This window comes from Molothrus ater, chromosome 3 (genome assembly GCF_012460135.2).
Source record: "Molothrus ater isolate BHLD 08-10-18 breed brown headed cowbird chromosome 3, BPBGC_Mater_1.1, whole genome shotgun sequence".
NCBI classification, from domain to species: domain Eukaryota; kingdom Metazoa; phylum Chordata; class Aves; order Passeriformes; family Icteridae; genus Molothrus; species Molothrus ater.
In genome coordinates, this window is record NC_050480.2 from 36,165,406 (window position 1) to 36,183,826 (window position 18,421).

Genomic DNA, 18,421 nt, shown 5'->3' on the forward strand with positions numbered 1-18,421 from the left:
TTATGACAAGGGGAAAAAGGATTTTTTTTGTACTTGTACTCATTTCAGCGCACAGGGTTGGGTACAACATTGTGGTGTGAAGCTTCTCAATGAGGTTGTACACAGCTCAGGGGAATTTTGTGCATGGTTAAGTTGCTTAGAACTGGACATGACCAGAATTGATTGTGTTTTTAGGTTTGCACAACTTGTGCAACAATTTATACATCTATTTTGGTTATGAGAACCACAATGGTTGTGAAGTTGTAGTTTTTTAAAATGAATTTCCAACTGTACATTCTCTGCTGAGTAACCTTTATCCTTCCTATTCACTAGCAGTGACTTTTCTCCTTTCCTGTCTCAGAATTCCAGGATTTGAGTCTCTAGCTTTTCACTGGTCTCCGATGACCTAATTTATGACTCAAACTCTGAACAATATCCATCCCATTCTCACATTGTGTCACCACCGCAAGGTCAACTCCCTAGAAAACTTTCCAATTTCTTGTGATGTAGCCAGTGCCAGAAAATCATAGCCTGTTTTTCATGTTTTTTAACTCTTCCATGAATGCCTGGATTGTGAGCTGCTATTTGTATGCTAATGAATATCCACTTTAAAGAGTCTGTTCTTATTTTATTCTTCTTGTAGATGTTTTTACACCAAAATGAGCACTGTGGTAATGCTACAGAGACCAGTCTCTTGATGTTTGGAAATTTTTGTAATGACTACGGTTTCTGTGGCTTTTCTTTTTCTATTTTAAACCTAATTTTGTTATTGGAGGATGTCTTGTGGTATGGTGTGATGCAGTGGATCAGTGTTCATAGACCATTTGGGTCTAAGTTTGGGGGTTCATCTGGCTCACCAAACCATACCAAGCTAGCTCAGTGAAGAGCCTAGTTGTGAGTGGGTGATGAGATGCACCTGTATGGCAAGTTGGCTTTTGGATGTCCTTAATGGCCTGCTGGGTCAGCCTGTCTTCACTGTCAGACCAGGAAACCTCAGATAACAGCACTCCTAACTTGTGTGGCTCAAGAAGGCACAAAAGGTTAAATAGGAATCAATCTCAGCTGTTGTGGTTTAAGCCCAGCCAGCAACCAGTAACCACACAGCCACTCACTTCCTCATCAGTGGGACTGGGGAGAGAATCAGGAGGGTAAAAGCTGGAAAACTCTTGGGTTGAGATGGAGGACTTTAATAGAGAAAGCAGAAAGCCATGCATGCAAGCAATGTAAAACTAGGAATTAATTCACTGCTTCCCATGGGCAGGCAGGTGTTCAGTCACTCCCAAGAGAGCAGGACTTCATCACATGTTGTAACAGTGACTTAAGAAGACAAATACCATCATCCTGAATGTCCCTCCCTTCCTCCTTCTTCTCCCCAGCTTTTTACACTGAGCATGATGTTATATGGTCCAGAATATCGCTCTGGACATTTGGGGTCACCAGTCCTGGCTGTGTCTCCTCTCAGTTTCCTGTGCAGCCCCAGCCTCTTGGCCTATGTGGAAGTGCGCAAAGAAGAAAAGGCCTTGGCTCTGTGTAAGCTCTGCTCAGCAATAACTATCTCTACATTATCAACACTATGGTCAGCACAAACCCAAACCACAACCCCATACCAGACACTGTGAAGAAAATTAACTCTACCCCAGCTGAAGCCAGCACATCAGCTTAAATATCTATTATTCAGATGCCAGAAATTGTAAGGATGCTGATGTCCCTAGCCAGTGTCAGCTTTACTACTACTGTGGTCTTCAGAGCCTTTGCATAACAGAGGCATGGCCAGTGTTTCTCAGAAGGTGTTGCTGTTTTGTCTGATGATAATCAACTAGTCAGATGTCTAGGAGGAGCTCTTTTCTCTGCCTTTTGCTACTGGCTGTTACTCCATGTGAGAGTCTAGTCTGCTTTTTGGAAATAGCCTAATAGGACAATAGGTGTCAGAGCAGAGAAATCAGTTCACTGATGTCTTCAGATTGTAACAGTGCATGAGCAATGACAGCCCAGTGTCATTATGGTCAAATTACTCATTAATCCTGTTGTCCTTAAAGGTGGGTAGGGTTGCTCAGCTGGCACCTGAAGGGAAGAATATAGTCTGGAAGGATCCTGTAGCAATAAAGATGCTTGTTGTTTGTTTTTACCCTGTCCTTCTCTTGAATTCTTGTTCTATTGAAAATGGGTATGTTTCAACAGCATTAACTAATACGTATTGGTATTACACATGCTCAGGCACATGAAACACTATACAGAAGGGTAAGCCTTAAAAACCCTGGGAATGTAGGAAGGGTGGGTTTCATCTGACACCATGTACTTGATGTCAGTATTCCTACTTTGATGATGGCAACTAAGAAGTTACTCAGGACTGCTTAAATTGATACCTATAAAGTTTTTATACTGCAGCATGCTTGTTTTAAGCAAGGGTGCAAACTTGTTACCCTTTCAAAGCCAGCTTTTCCTAGTTATTTTATTTCTGAGGAAAATAAATATCAATACACTAGAAATCAAAAAAAGTGTCTGGAATAGCTTTTTATATGTGTTAGCATCATTCTCAAAGGTCTGACCCTGGCCGTTTGTAAGGCATTAATTCCTGATAAACAGCAACTGGTGGGGGTTTTTGTTTTTCTTAGTATGAGTCTAAGCCTAACTGTTGTGATATACTCAGTACATCAGGGTGATGTCCAATAAAGTCAATAAATTTGCCACCTATGATTAGTGTAGGAGTGACAAATATGACTCCTCAGCAGTGTCTCCTTTCATCCCAAAACAGTGTCTGAATCATCTCAGATATTGAGAATATTAGAAGCAGAGTTAGCAAGGATTGACTAAGCATCATGCCTGTTAGTAGGAATCCTCCTGTCAATCATTTTGCAACTACCATAACTTTTGCTATACTGCTTTCTGTATTAAGTAAGCACAGCTTTAGGCCATTTTCTGTGCCACAGCATGCATTGAATTTTTCTGGTAGTATTTGAATATTCTAAGACTGTTTTTCATCCATCCTGTTCTTTCCAGACTGTAACAATTAGAGTTTTATTGGAAGCTGTTGGTCAGATGGTGATCATGTCAGGCACCTACACAACAGGTGTAGGACACATCTGAGGATAGTTGGCTTATCACATGAGTTTGGAAAGATGTGATACAGGGCCAATGAGACTCCCATCCCATTGGGACCCACAATGAGAGATGAATGAAATACCTGGGGACATTTGGATGTCTCTTGGTTGAATTTTTGTGTACACATCTTCAAGTTGTACACTTGAAGATGTACATCCAGCTTTTCTTCCTGAGTTGTTTTAAAGCAGTGAGTTTAAAGTGGAGGAACACAGATAAGTAGTACAGTGAAATTATCTAGTGCATGTTCATTCTGGATTTTTTGCTGATCATGATGCTCACTCAAAAGTATCTCTATAACATATTGCAGCCTTGTCCTTTATGATCTGAACTTGCTCCCCAAATTTCAGTATCAGGATGTTCCACAGTTGACAGTGTAGCCTCCATTAGCTCCAAAAACCATGCACTATCCAGACTGGGATAGCACCACAAAGCTTGCATATTTTGACAGTAATTTGGTTTGCTTATCTGCTTAAATAGCAGTATTTATGATCCCATTCCCAAGAGGGGGTGCATTACTTTTTTTAAGATCTCTTGGTAACATTAGTTTAAAAATAAGGCAGATTCTAGTGAAGTCAGTAGCTGTGTTAATTTGCAATAGCTGAGAACCCAGTTTAGGAGCTGTGTATTTTTTTATCATACAATTATGTTTGAGCTTCGAACTTCCTGTTCAAAGTTTTTCCCTGCAATGTTGCAGATTTTACCTCTCCAGAAGAAACATCTCAAGTGCCTTCAGTATCATGGTCATGTAACTAGGCCAGTCATGCGAGCAGGGCATCACTTCACTGTTTATAGTGTTGTTACAGAGGTGTTTCAGTGTTTTAGGAGCAGAAAAAGTCATACTTATATCTGGTGCTGGAGCTCTCCCTATCAGATCTACTTTTTAAAATTGCTTTTCCTTGGTGCAATGGAATGTTTATATTAAAAGGTAAAATACAAACATTAGGATAAATTGAGAAGTGAATGCAGATGTATTATAGTTTTAAGGCCACTTAAAGATTTTCTTTTCTCCCTTTGCATGCCCAAGCACAAGTTTGTGATATCAAGAGTATCTGAGTCCTACTAAAGTAATGAAATTATTTATTTATTTTTTAACTTGCAACTTCTTTACATAATACCTCTGAATTACAACCAGAAATCTGAAGAGAAAAGAGTTTAGGATTGATTAGTTAGAAAGGTGGGATACCACAAGTTAAGAAAAAAAGGGAAAAAAGGTAGGGAAGAGTCTAAACCAGAGAGATAGCATCACTGCTGTAGTTCACACCTCTGTGCGTTTTGTGAGTTACTGTAGGAGTTGTTGCAATTAGAAAGCAGAAATAAGTTTAGAGGAATTGTGCAGATCCCTCTGTGGCACCTCTGGGCTTGAACTTTTACCTAAAGCTTGTGGTGTTTCAGAGCACTGTGTTTTAAGAATGTTGCATGTGGCAGTGTGACCATTTGTACTCAGTAGGTCTGCGTAGGAGTCCCTGTACTTTCTGTGTGCTTAGTAACAGGGTGGATGAAAGATGCCCAAACAGCTGGGGGGCATGTAGTAATGCTGGATAACTGCAGTACTCAGAGACAAAATTAATCTGCTCTTTGTGATGCATCCAGTGGAAATATTGTAATCTACATGAGCAGTTCAAGGTTTTCCTTGGCAAGCCTAGTGGTGTGATTGAATAGTGCTTACGCTTGAATTGTTGATAGCATGTAAGTAGAAAAGGCAAAGAGTGGTGAGGGAAACTCATATGTTCCCTGAGGTGTAAAAGAAAAGGAATTTGGAGAGTCTGATGAGGAACATTTCAAAACCCATCTTCATTTTCTCTAACACTGGTTACAGGAAGGGAGTTTCCTTCCATCCTAAGGGCTTGTTTGGGTAAGCATGGGCTATTTTTTAAGGATTAGGGGGCTTTAGGTGGAATTTGTTTTGTTACACATTGTTTTGATTAAGCGAAAACATTTGGACTTGATTAAATTACTTTATCTGGAGCTGTATGAGGTTGTTTGAGTATCGAAAACAAATTAGATTATGTAATTACATGAACAAACTGTATTTATCAGTGGTTTCCTAGCTGCTTTGTTGATGATTTCATGCCCTGTACTAGTGTTTCCAACCCATAGCTGTGGCAGCTTTGTTGGAATTCATCTTGCAAATGTTCTTTCTCTATGCATTGAGCTGTTCAGAGACTCCCTGTGGGGGCCTCTTGATGCACCTTCTCTGCCTGCTCATTTTGAACAGTGATACTCAGCAAGCTGTGCCAGACTGGGAAGAGTTAAGGCTTTTGGATGCCAAAGGAATCAAAGCTTGCTATTACCAATTAAATGCCCAAGGATGGGAAGAATACTTAAAAGAGTTTGTGTTTTCTTAAACCCGTCTTCACATTTCTAAAGGATGTGTGCTCATTTATAGTAAAAAAATGTCAGCTTGTTCAATCAGCTTGTTGGCTGGTCCTTAAGAGACCATTGAGAGATTTAGCTTACAGTAGACCTGAGTGAGGAAATTGTTCCCTTTCTTAGATCCATTAATACTTCCTTCGCTTAGTTTGTAAGATACCCACGTGTGAACTGAAGTTTCTTCTTATCCTATGCAGACCTATCTTCACATTTTTATCAAGGTCTGAGCAAGAGGGTTTCACTCTATAATGGATATTTTTATTTCTTCTATTTTCTTCTTTTCAGAGGAAATTGTTACAGCCCAATGAGAATCAGGCTTCAGTGTACCCTTTTCCTAAACGTCAGTTGAGAATTTACGTGCAAATCCAGCATCTTCAAATGGTCTCTCCCAAAAAGCATGGGTCTGTTTTTTGTCAGGAATGTCCCCTATGCCTCTGGCAGTATTCTGCCATTCTGTTTAGGTTTTTTAGCCTCAATGACAAGACAAAACAAAGCAAAAAACTTACAGGAGAGGTTGAGCTGTTCAAACATACCCTGGCTTTGTGTCCTGTTTCTATCTTAAGTGGTCCTTTCCCTGGGGTTCTTTGGTCTTTGTTAAACAGAGATTCCCAGAGCCTTGTTAAGGAAAAGCAGTGGTTCCTTCCTCTGCCTTTTTGAAGGTTTATGCTCCTCTGGCTCACTTTTCTCAAATGGTCTGTGTGTATATTCCACTTCTAGTGAAGTTATGTGCCTGTGATTTCCAGCACCAGTGTAATAATCAAATGCAACCCTTTCTCCTGGCCATAAACTACCTGAAGAAATCATGCAACAAGAGTGTAGGCTTACATCTATTTAAAATAATTAGAAATTTTATTTCAGTGCTGTGTGGGTTTTTTATTTTTTATTTGGTCTTTTGTTCTGAGGTTGATTTTTTTTTTAAGTTCTCAAAATATTTGCCATTTGAGATTGTCAAGTTTTCAATTTAGCCTGGAGAGTACATCCCATTTGTTTTTGCGTGGCTGACTTGAACTTACAATTGTATATTTCAGAATTTAGAATTTTTATTACAAAACTTTATATTGTCAGAATAGATTTCATGTATTCTCACTAAAAATACCTTCGTCATACATAAGGCGAGAGATGTAAATCAGTATCAGTTAACAGAGTGATTTACACCACATGATAGTGTTGGAAGTTTGGAATTTTTATCTCCTGTTATGTTTAAATACTGAGGCATTAAATATTGTTAATTATTTGCATCATACTAGACCTTTTAGTGTCATTTGTTTGCACAAATTATTTGGGTGGATATCCGAAGCAAATAGATATGAGAAGGAGTATGAACCAACTATTTTCTGTTGGCATCTTCCTTCCCAATACTTTTAGCACAAACTTATTGCTCAGAAACAAAGTTTTTCATGTGCCTATTCATTCATTACCACCAGATTCCTGCAGGAGAGGAACATGTGAAGAGTGCCTAGTGGTGTAGAGATACCCACACAATTTGGCCTTCTAGATGTCAATTGCTTTACATGAACAGTAGCACAGAAGAAATTAATTAATTTGGGTAGAAATTCTGGACATATTTATGTTGTTTAAAAGGTGGATTTTGCATGTTACCTTGTTGCCTCAATGCTGGAGTGAGGGGGAAGAAAATCTGTAGGGCAGACCTCTTGCTCTCAAGGAATTCCACAGTGAAACTACTTTTGTTAACCTTTATTTCACTGTACTTCCTTCAAACACCAAACTGCTCCCCCCTTAATGCTATTTCATATTGTTTCATTGTGTGATTTTACTTTGCATGCAAACCACCTTGGTGTTCAACCTCATTCAGGCACATCTTTAAAAGCACTAGAATTCTTTGTATGTTGTGTCTATTACAGTGCAGCCGCTTGTTTGTGGCTGCTCAGGAAGAAATGGTACCAGAGGGAGAGAGGTGTCTGTCATGCTTTAGTCACTGCTGTGGTCAACCCTCCTTCACTTTGCTCTGAAGTAACAGCAGGTCTGTAAGGATGTCTTTTATACACTCAGATGAAGTCCCAAAAAGGGCTGGGACCCAGAAAAGTAAGGCTTCTGCTGTCATGGGTAGCCTTCCAAGGTTGACTTAGTACCATTAGCACAATGCTACAGCTTGAAGTACTTTCAGTCAGTTTATATTAAATGCAAATATAAGATAAGACAAGAAAAATATTAAATACACTTTGGCAGAGCACAGCGAAAAAACAGTTCTGGCAGTTTGCATTGTGGTGGACCTATCTGGCAATTGGGCACTGGCGTTCCAGACCCTGTCCAGGCAATGTGAGGCTGCTCTGTGATGAGCCTGGCTGAGTGGGTGTTTCTTGAGCATTTCCTGGGCCAAGGGAATTACACAGCTGGCTTAGAACTCCTTGGGCTGCTGAGTGGTTTTTGGGGTTTTGGTTTGTTTTTTTTTTGCTGTAAATGTTTTGTCTTCTTGCAGCACACAACACACAGGTTCCTTTTCCAACACTGGCCTTCTATGGTATTCGTAATAGTAATACCCTGTGATTGTCCAGAGGTCACAGCAATTGGAATAATGAACACTAGGTTCTAAATTACCTTGAATTATCTACAGTTTGTTATTTTTATTGTAATTCATTACAGACCAAGCAAAACCAATCCAGCAAAATGCCATGATTTCTGTAAAGATTCTTATTTTTTAAAGTCAAAAACATCTTAAATCTGACAAATGGATACTGAACTCTATTTCTCAAATACTGTTCAATTACTGACAAAAATGACCTTTGTTTGTCTTGAACAAAAACTTATGGTATTTTTACTGTTGTTTTCACATCATTTAGTACTTGGAAATTCTGACAGCTCGTTTACATTGTGATTGATTATAGCATCCCACATTATATTTTCAGAAAGTGCTGAACAATGCCTATTACTGCCTGTATCTCTGCATTGAGAAGTATTTTTCATTTGATGTTGACATTTTTCATGTTTCATCTGATAATTTATATTGCTGTAAATATGCAAGTGCTAGCTAGTACAGAAATAATTACCCTTGTCTTTGTATTGGAGTTACAAGGTTTTAATGCTTAGGAGTTTGTCTATGAAATCATTTCAGTTGAATCTCTTGATATTTTTATGATCTTTATGGGTGGATAAAAATTAGCTTCTTTTATCTGAAAAATAAATGTTAAGCACAAATCTAGATCCTCTGCAAGAAATAGTTTTCTAGAGAACAGCCAAGACTTAAAAGTCAAAATGGAAAATTTGTCCCCAGTACTTTTTATTCTTGGGTGAGTTTTTTCACAGACTTCCAGGAAAGGGTAAGTAGTCCAGGATTTTCAGAAACAGGTGGCTGACAAATAAGAGTATCTGCACCGAAGTGTGAGTAAGAGATGTAGCCAGACACCATATTAGTTTAGTGTCTGTCTTAATAGCATCATGAAATTAAAAATTAGCTTGGATATCTAAGGAAAGAATTGCTTTCTGTTTGTCATGGAGAGAAGATGCGAACAAGGCATAGGTCAGAGATCACAAGGAGGGGAAGGGAAGTGGTTCTACCACAAGGCACTTAGAAGTGCATGTCAGATGGATAGTCCCTCCTCAGATGTCTGAATGAAGAACAAAGCTCTCCAACCCTATTCCTTTCTTCTTCAGCTTGGGCATGATATGTGGTCAGATAATACTAAAGCTAAAGTCATTAACAACATTTTTATTTCTGTTTTCATTTCAGTTATTTGCCATCTTCCATGCATGAATGGAGGCCAGTGTAGTTCTAGAGATAAATGCCAGTGCCCTCCTAATTACACTGGTAAACTTTGTCAGATTCCGGTGCAGACTGCCAGTTCTCCAAAACTCTACCATCACCCGCAACAGGTGAACAAGGCTGTAGGATCACAAGTTGTCCACTCTACTCATACTTTACCACTGACAATGTCTGGACAGCAAGGTGTAAAAGGTAACTTCTTTCTTAATAGGTATTTTTAACTTGTTGGTTTTAATGAATTATTTTGAGTATTCAACCAGTAACAATAGTGCTGCATCTACACATATCAAATATTGACAACACAGCTTGAATCATGAGCTCACCAGAATGTGAACATGTTTTCCTCAATGACTGAAATAATAAGAAATAACTGTTATTGAAAAGAGGTTGTAGGTAAATTTACTTTGCTTTATGGCACAATTTACTGCAAATTGCAGAGTAAAGAGAAAATGCAGGAGGTTTCTTCCAGAAGTGTAGACCTGTTTAAAAAGACAGTGATGGTGGCTGAGCAGAGTAAATTGCAGTGTACCTAGACAGAGAGTTGCAAGTGATTCCATGGTTACTAATGGAGGGAAGAGACCATGCTTTTCAACATAAAAAAATCTTAAATCTAATATAAAATTAAAGATACAAGCTGTATTTATCTTGCAAGACTTAGTAGAGTCTTATAAGTGAGTTTTGTGGTGAACTATTTAGTGTAGATAGGCCATGATATGATTCACTTAAATAGAACATTCCTTCCGGGTCAAATAACAATATCATTAAATTTTTTTTTAAAAAGTGGGGTTTTCCTGCTGCTAATGCTGTGAAGAAGACAGCATTTAAGTCTGAAATGCAATAAGTCTGAAAGTCTGAAGCGTGAAAGTTCATTCAGCTTCAGATTACTGTTTCCTCTCATACTTTTGTTGTGAGGTGAAAACTTCTGATTACTTTGAAGAGAAGTGTTGGATTTATTTCTTATGTGTCCCATGGGTCTAGGTAGTATTTTATCTGGGTGCAATCTTGTCCACATAAACTGATTTTCAAGCATCAAATATTGTATGTATTTCCTGTATATTTCACAAATGCTTGTTAGATGTTGGCAGCAAAATTATCCAAAGAATTCACCAGCACAGAGAGCACAGAGCATGCCTTCCCCTGCAACTCAGATTCTCAGCCGAGGACCTAATGTGAATTTTGTTTGCTTGTTTGAATTGCCAGATTGATTTTTGGTCAAGGGTCATTTTAAAATTAGTTCTTCAAGGTTGGTATTTCTGAATAAAAAGAAAATATATAGGTAAAGACATGAGGAGGTTCAGTTAGTGGAAAATAGTTTCTGAATAACTTTGCTAAAAGATACTTATGATAAATATAATCTAATGTAGTAATTCTGTATTCAGAAAAGGACAGAGCTGTGAAGGAACTGTTGACAGTGTCCTGGAAATGGCAATCTTTTATAAGTACTTTTGAGTACCTCCTCCATCTGAAGAAGAGAATATAATTACCAAAACATTTAGCAAAACATCAGTTTATTTCTCTGCCTATGTAATTCCAGATGAAATAATTTTAGACAATACCGTGGACAACCCCCAAAATTTTAATACATAGTTATTCTTCAGATTCTCTCCTAAAATGCACAATAGGTTTCTCATTGCTAAAGAGTCTGGCCTCTTGAATATTTTTTCCCGACCTTCAAATCCTCATAGGAATCATTAGCAGTCACAATGCCTTTTCTTCTCTTTACGTGTCCAAATGAGGATGTTGGATTGTTGAGAGATGAATATTTTATTTCTTTAAAGGAAGGAATAAAGCAATTCATCCTGAAATGGCTGGCAAAAATAAAAATGAGCACATCTAGGCAGTGATCCAAGGCCTGGAGAGGATTGTGACAATAATACTGCATGGGAGAACCCAGACTAAATTTGATGTTTTCAGCATCTGAACATCTGGATGGATTGAGAAACTAAAGCAGAGAAATTCAGTGATTTCTTTTGAGAAACTATATTTTTGAATCACTGTTTCTTTTGAATCACTATATTTTTTAGATTTAGCAGCTAGAGAAACTAGTTGAAGGGATCCCTCTTCATACATAAAAATATTGGGGTGAGTTTTGTTAGTTTTGTTCTTTTTACAGACAGACTAGGCTGTCTTGTCTTGCCCTCCAAACCCAGTCTAACAGCCTGAAAAGGACCTCACTGCTTCTGCTTGTAACACTGAAGCTTTTCCCTGGGGGTTTGACTCTGGCAGACCTCATGTAGGTATACATTTTGCTCATGGGTTGTTTTCAGCTACAGGCAAGATCTTTACCCTGCAACCATATTTTGCTGACTTTCTACCATCTTCTTCCTGATGTTTCTGTCTGAGTACATTGACAATTTTCATAAATGAAACAATGCAGTCAGTGTAAAAATAAGTCTGTTTCTTTTAAGGAAGTCTTGTGTGAGACCAATTAATCCTGATTATGTGCCTAGAGAAATGAAAATAATGTCAAAAACCAAAAGCACTTTCTCCAAAATATTATAATTTTAAAGTAGCTCCAATTAATGACATATGCCTCCTGAGGAGTAGAGCTGAAATTACCTAATCAAGTTCTAAAGAACAGTTCAAACTTCAGGAGACAAGGAGATAATCCAGAAGACTGAACAATGCAGTGTGCATCATAGAGAAAGCTGTGTCAAATGGTATTTTTTGGTTCTTGATGTTTGGAAGGGGTGCTGCCTCTGTTGGATTGTGTGGCCTCAAGCAGCCTGTGCAGTACTCACTGACAAGAGAGGCCCAGCCAGACACAGGAAATGCTAACTTAGTTATGCAGCTTTACAAACTACATGGCTTGTTACACACCTCTCCTCCCTGCCCACCCCAATAACAATTTGATTTACTTTAAAGGGCATTTTGTGTTCCAGTGAAAAGAGGCTTAAGGGTCACAAGCAGTTCTGTGCAGGTTGCATTGACTGGAGGGTCTCAGTCTACATACCCAGACTTAAAACTGCAACCATATTTAAACGGAAGTGTCTGAAAATCATTTCCTCCACCTTTATGTGCCAAACCCTGAATTCAAAGTTCAACAAAGGAGTGGTGATTTTAGATGGTTGAGATGCTGGCAGCCCTTTCAGGGGCGAACTTGGGACTTGGCAGGTATATAAAGATGAAGGGATGAAATCTGAAGCTTTTTCTGTGTTCCAGAGAAAGATGATGGATCTGAAAATGAAAATAAAGCTTACTATATATCCAAAAATAACCTAGTAGAGTATGAATTCTGGAACTTTGAATGGGATTCTTATTACACAGTATGACCACAAATATTAATGTCATACCAGCCAATTTGGACATCCATGTTTATCTAGCAGTCTTTACAATTCTATAATGTTGTTCTTTCTGTCATGAAGATTTTTCGTTTTCTTGCTTTGTTAATGAGACTCAATGTGTTCTTTAGCCTTCCCTCTAACCCCCAAATTTGGGCTTCATTTATATTTCAGTCACTTCAAGGCACTCTGTAAAAATTCTGATTTACAAAAAAGAAATGTCTTAGAGGTGCCTAAGATGTCTTTTTCACATATTTTATTACAAATTTCTCTTATGTGTTTTTCCTTCAATTATTTTAGTGAAGTTCCCTCCTAACATAGTGAATATCCATGTGAAACATCCCCCTGAAGCCTCAGTTCAGATCCATCAAGTGTCAAGGATTGACAGCACATCAACAGGACAAAAAGCGAAAGTACCTCAGCCAGTACATCCACAGGTCTCTTACCAAGGTCTTCCATATCAGAAGACCCAGAAAGGACATACAACTTACACAAATCAACAACCCATTCCTCATATGTTTCCTGTTTCAGTTAAAACTCAGCTTGGGCGCTGCTTTCAGGAGACTGTTGGGACACAGGTAAGAAATGTTTGCTAAGGCTTGCTGAGACAGGTAGCTTTAAAACTCTATTATAAAGGAATGAAAAAAAAATCCAACAATTGGAGGGAAAGGACACATTTGACATTCTTTTCTGCAAGAAAATTATATTGAGAATGTAACATTTTTATTAAGTAACATTTTTCTGAACCTTTTTCACCTTCAAGATAATGTCTTTTATTGTCTCTTGACTTTCCCTGCCATTTTGATTTCAATTATTTTTCCCATAGCTTTTTCTTTTTCTCATGGAAATTCCTATTCCGCAACTTTATATGTTTTACAGTATTTTAGACTAATGTTTGGAGTCTATTGAAATGTGACCATTGAATGGGGTAGAAAAATCATGAAAGCCAACTGATTGTTCACTAGAACATTAAAAGCTTAGTTCACTTAAAAATACTATGTTCACATAATGTTTTTCATATGACTATTCAAAATTGTGTATCTTCTTTCACTCCTGAAAGCATTTTAATAGCAACACATGGTTTTATATTTGCATATATATTTGAATATATATATATTGAGATTATAAAGATATGTGAAAAGATGATTGAGAAGTCAGTAAAATCCTGTTATTTATTGCTTATTACCTTTCTGAAATGTGGCTTTTCAGATCAAATGTCTTTAAGGTGAATGCATGCCTCAGACTGCAATAATGTGTGAGGTTTCAGAAAAAATCGCTCGTTTTGGGACGTCATGTTAGAGAATAAGTACGTTATTTTTCAGGCTAAAAAATACTTTATGACTCTATCATTGGAGGTGTGAGGTTGCTTTGCTTTTGGTCCTTCCAGTAATATGCACCTAAAGTTAGCCAATTTTCAGGCATCAAATATTGTATGTATTTCCAGTATATTTCACAAATGCTTGTTAGATATTGGCAGCAAAATTTTCCAAAGAATTCACTGGCACAGAGCATGCCTTCCACTCAAATGGCCATCACCCATCGCTCCTGAGATGGAAGACTGGAGCAAAATGCCCTTTACAAGTGTTTCTTCTGGCTGTTTCTTCCAGCTGAGAGTGAATTTTTTTAAAGGCTCTTAAGTTGTGTAAAACCCCTGCCTTCACCCCACAGGAAAAAGAGGGAAGAGACCTCAGTCCCTTACTCACAGATGGGCAAGGAGTTTGGAGAGGATCAGCAATGGGGCAGAGACAGGAGCAGGAGTAGGATGCAGTCAGAAGCAGGGTGAAAGTGACATAGTTGTCAGGCCCTAAGGTACTGAACTCCACCTGCTATGGGCAGAATGTTGAACTTGAAATCACCGCTCCTTAGTCTCAGTCTCCTGCCATCTCTAACAAGTTGACATGAGGATGCTTAAAAGTAATCCATTCTGCAAAATGCAATGGAAGAAGTTAATTTAAATTTAATTTGGTTGTTGCATACAAAGAGTTTTTTAAAAGACCAGAGTTAAGTTTGCATATGGAACATTAAAGGCTAGACTTCACTAATTTTCAAATGATTGGTTTGGGATCTGCAGTTTTAATTTACACTGGTGAGTTCTTCATGATTGTCTGTTTCAAGCATATTAAAATCTTCATTTTTCTTTTTCAACAAGTGTTAAAGCACATGAACTTTGAAATGAAAGTTCATGGATTTTACATGAAAAAATAGAACAGGACCTGTGTTTACAACCATTTATCTCTGTTTCCTAAAATGGTCAATCTAAGAAGCATGGCATCATAATGTGCAATCCTAAAAATCTGGAAATAAGTGTGATAATTAATAGTTGTTTATTGTTTTTTGATAGTTCTCTTTGTACTCATAGATAAAGGAATACAAAGTTACTTCCTTGGTCTTACACTTTGCAGTGGGTGCTGTTTTATCTCCTATCTCCTTTTAAAGGGGAAGAAAAGGGAAAATAAGCTTGCATTACCCTAATGTCTGACTTGCAATCTTACTAAATGCTTAGTCATCAATTTTTATAACTTTTTTTTCAGTATTTCCTTGGAAATACTCAAGAAAGGGTAGTGCCTCCTAGTTTAGAACAGTGCATGTTCTCAGTTTTTACAGATTTCATTGATCAGTGTCAATATTGAAGAAGAGCATAGTAAGGATTTCAGAGGCATTCTCTTACAGTGATGGTTCAATTTAGAATTGGAGTTGTAGAATGGCATTTTGTAGAACATTCATTCAAGACCTTGCCATAAATATAGATCTATGTGACTCATTTACCTTTCAATTTTGCATATGAAATGTTATTGTTTTTCTTGCAGCCAGTCAATGCTTATTATTTATGTTAAATATGCCTTGAACTGGGAAAGGCAGCTTTTTTTTCAAGTGCTTAATAGACCTACTCTTAAAGAATTAGGTTTTCAGTTTCTTTCATATTTGCTTTGCTGCGTCTGTGGGTTCTCTCTGTTTATTCAGATGCAATACTAAAATGAGCTTTCCCTATTAGTAGCCATGTGTTGCAAGTCCTTTCTGGAGTTGATGCTGGATGATTTCGATACCCATACTTAGTTCAACAATCATCAGTGTTTATACATTTTTTTGCAGGGTGGATTGTGTATTTGGCTTCAGAAATGTTTTATTAAATATCCTGGGATCCTGAGACGACTTTACTGTCTGTAGAGCAGATTGGTTGAAGGATTTGTGTGTGGCCTCTTGTAGACAAGTCAACTAAGTTGATTAGGGCTTTGCTGAACTTACTCTTGGTCCACACTAAAAGCACAGGATTAAAACTGTATCAGGATCTCTTTTGTGGTTTTGTGTGCATGTGTATCTTCTACCATTCTGTTTCTCCCCATCCCTTGTTCTCTCCTTCTTTTTCTTTGAATTTCAGCTGCTCTTCAGTTACAGGTCCTTTGATTTTAGTGCTCTGAGGTTTTTTTCATAATCTCAGTGGAATATTTTTCATCTCCCAGCACATTCTTCCTTGCCCCACCTTAGTTAAATTCCCTCAATGTACCTCATTCAAAACCAGTAGGATATTCAATTTCCAAGACAGAGAGAGTGCATTTTCTGCAGTGAACTTCCAAGCAAGTGCATACTGTTACAGTTAGCAACTGGAGCCACCTTGAACTGAAGTTCAGAGGACATTATGGCACAGACAGTTGGAAATCTGGTCATATTGCCAGGCCTACAATCACTTTTCATTAATGACACAGGAATTCTTTCAGACCTTCTCTTTCCTTAGCTGACTGTAGCATCATAAGTGACTGTAACCAAAGACAGCAACCATGAGAACAAGCTAGTAAAAGGTGAATGAAAAGATGTCAGTCTACCAGCTCAGAAGGACAGGGAGAGTAGAGGGACAAGAGAAATGAAATTTCCCAATTTAATAAGAATAGATAAATAAAGACATACATTTTTGTAAATACATGTACACACGTGTGTATGTGTTGCTTAACTGTGATTGTTCTCTGAAGCGTCCTCAGCATTGTGAAGTAAAGTGGAAAGAAAACTAGAAAGGATCATTACTATTTCAATTTTCAAAAGGTATTATAGGAAGCAAATAGTGTTTTGGATGGTTCTGTTTTGTTCTCAAGTCAATTCACTTTTCCTGGCTGCCTCTCTTTTCTCTGAGTGGAGCACTCAGCATTTATTTCTCCTCTGGGAGATGTTAATAGTGATTGCTCCAGGATAACTTATCATGTTACATGGTAGCCCACAATGATATGTCTCACAAAAAAGTTGTGGCTCATCAAAGATTTTTGCAGGGTATATCATAAAGCATGTTAAACTGTAGCCCATAAACTTGCTGCTGACATAAAGATATAGGAAACAAACCTATACCTAAACTTGCTTATTGTTGATGTAGAGGAAATAGAGACTTGAAGTTGGGAAACAGACATAATGGAATCAGTAGGACAAAAATCCCAATTAAGATGGAGAGCAGTAAATTTTTGGAGAGCACTCTATAATGGCGCCTTCAAAAGCTGGAGACTGGGTGTAGTGTCCTGCAAAATTTTTTATATCCACGTAGTCCTTTATTTCTGAAATCCAAGGAGTTGGTCATCTTAGACCCTGATTCACTAAGTCCTATTTAGACAGCAAGCAGATAAGGAAGATTTTGTTTCTCTTTAATTCCTCCTCTTCAGATTATTTTAATTTTAATTCTAATAAAAAATGCCTTTATTATGACACAGGATATCTTATTTCCCAAAATCCTTCTACAGTGTCAGTAGTGCACCTAGTAAAGGCTGTGTTGATATTCTTGAGTCCTGTTAATTTTGCATATAATTTCTTTGAATTTAAATCAAGAAAAGAATGTGCTTGCCTACTGTCCATGAAAATCCATATAAAGATAATTGAGCACTACTTTTTTCACCCCTTAAGATCACTTTGAAGTGTTTACTAAGTATATTCATGTGTTTTCCATTTTCCTATGGTTACTGCATTGCAGTATTATCATCACTAAAAAATGGGGTTTTTCCTCAAAGTTGTTTGGGTCTCTTCATTGCTTCAATGTAAAAAAATTTCAAAAGGGCAAGAAATTGGAGAAGCTGGTACCACAAAAAATTCATCCAAATCAGGCTCTGTCTGTCTAAATTCACATGTAATGCTGTGCTCTTCCACAGATATTTTTGGGTATTAGGTTTAGAGAAAGAGACTTCTAGTGATCCCAGCATCTGTAGTTTAAAAACAAAATTAAAAACCGTTGTTATTCTAGAGAGACAGATACTGAAGTTGTTTACCTTGATGAAAGGAACACATGGCAAAATGTCCAGAAGAGAAGCTGGCTATGAAGTCATGTCTTCCTATGCTTGTTCATTCCTCCTCATGTAACTGCTGAGAGGAGCTGGACTGCTCCCTGAAATGATCCCTGCAAGAATTTCAGAAATACTGTCTTCTGATCCCCCCTTCTTGTTGTGGTACTTCAAATTCAAGTCCATTCCAGGTTGCTATGGTGGGGTATATGTTCCATTCCTCACTTTCTAGTGGTTTGCTGCACGATGCTTTGTGTTTCCCTTGCAGAGTGCTTTAAAAGGTGTTGCAGAAAAGGTCCATATTTGTTACAGCTCTGTTCAAAAGGACACCTGAATTAGAGTTGTCTTGGTATCATGAAGTGAAGTTTAGTGGATTATAGTGATACTTTGAAAAATCACCTTAAAGAAAATCACAATATAGCATCTATAGCAGACAAAAGATGCGTATTTTGATAAATTAATGGGTTTAATTAATTGGTTTTAATTATTTAAATGGTTTAATAAATAACATTAATGATGAACACTAGGAAAGACTTCTGAAAATTATAAGGATTGTCCATTTTTCAGTGCAATCAAAACACTCACATATGCATTCAAATGTGTTTCAAATGCTGCTTATTATGTCTGATCAACAGATATTAGTTAACCAACATCTTAAGTGGGATAAATTTCTGTGGAGACAGTTTATTTAATACTTTGTTTCAGCAATGTCTTTTCCTGTAAAAGTTTGT

The 18,421-nt window shown here is 37.6% G+C and overlaps 1 protein-coding gene across 4 annotated transcripts in view; it reads left to right on the forward strand.

Annotated features, from left to right (window-relative positions):
- The window catches only part of LTBP1 (latent transforming growth factor beta binding protein 1), a 188,412-nt gene that overhangs the window by 73,941 nt on the left and 96,050 nt on the right, over positions 1-18,421 (forward strand). For all 4 annotated transcript variants that reach the window (XM_036381048.1, XM_054514385.1, XM_036381049.2 and 1 more), the window contains 2 exons: positions 9,134-9,358; positions 12,748-13,025. In XM_036381048.1, the coding sequence (XP_036236941.1) occupies positions 9,134-9,358; positions 12,748-13,025 (503 nt within the window). The remainder of the gene's footprint in view (positions 1-9,133; positions 9,359-12,747; positions 13,026-18,421) is intronic.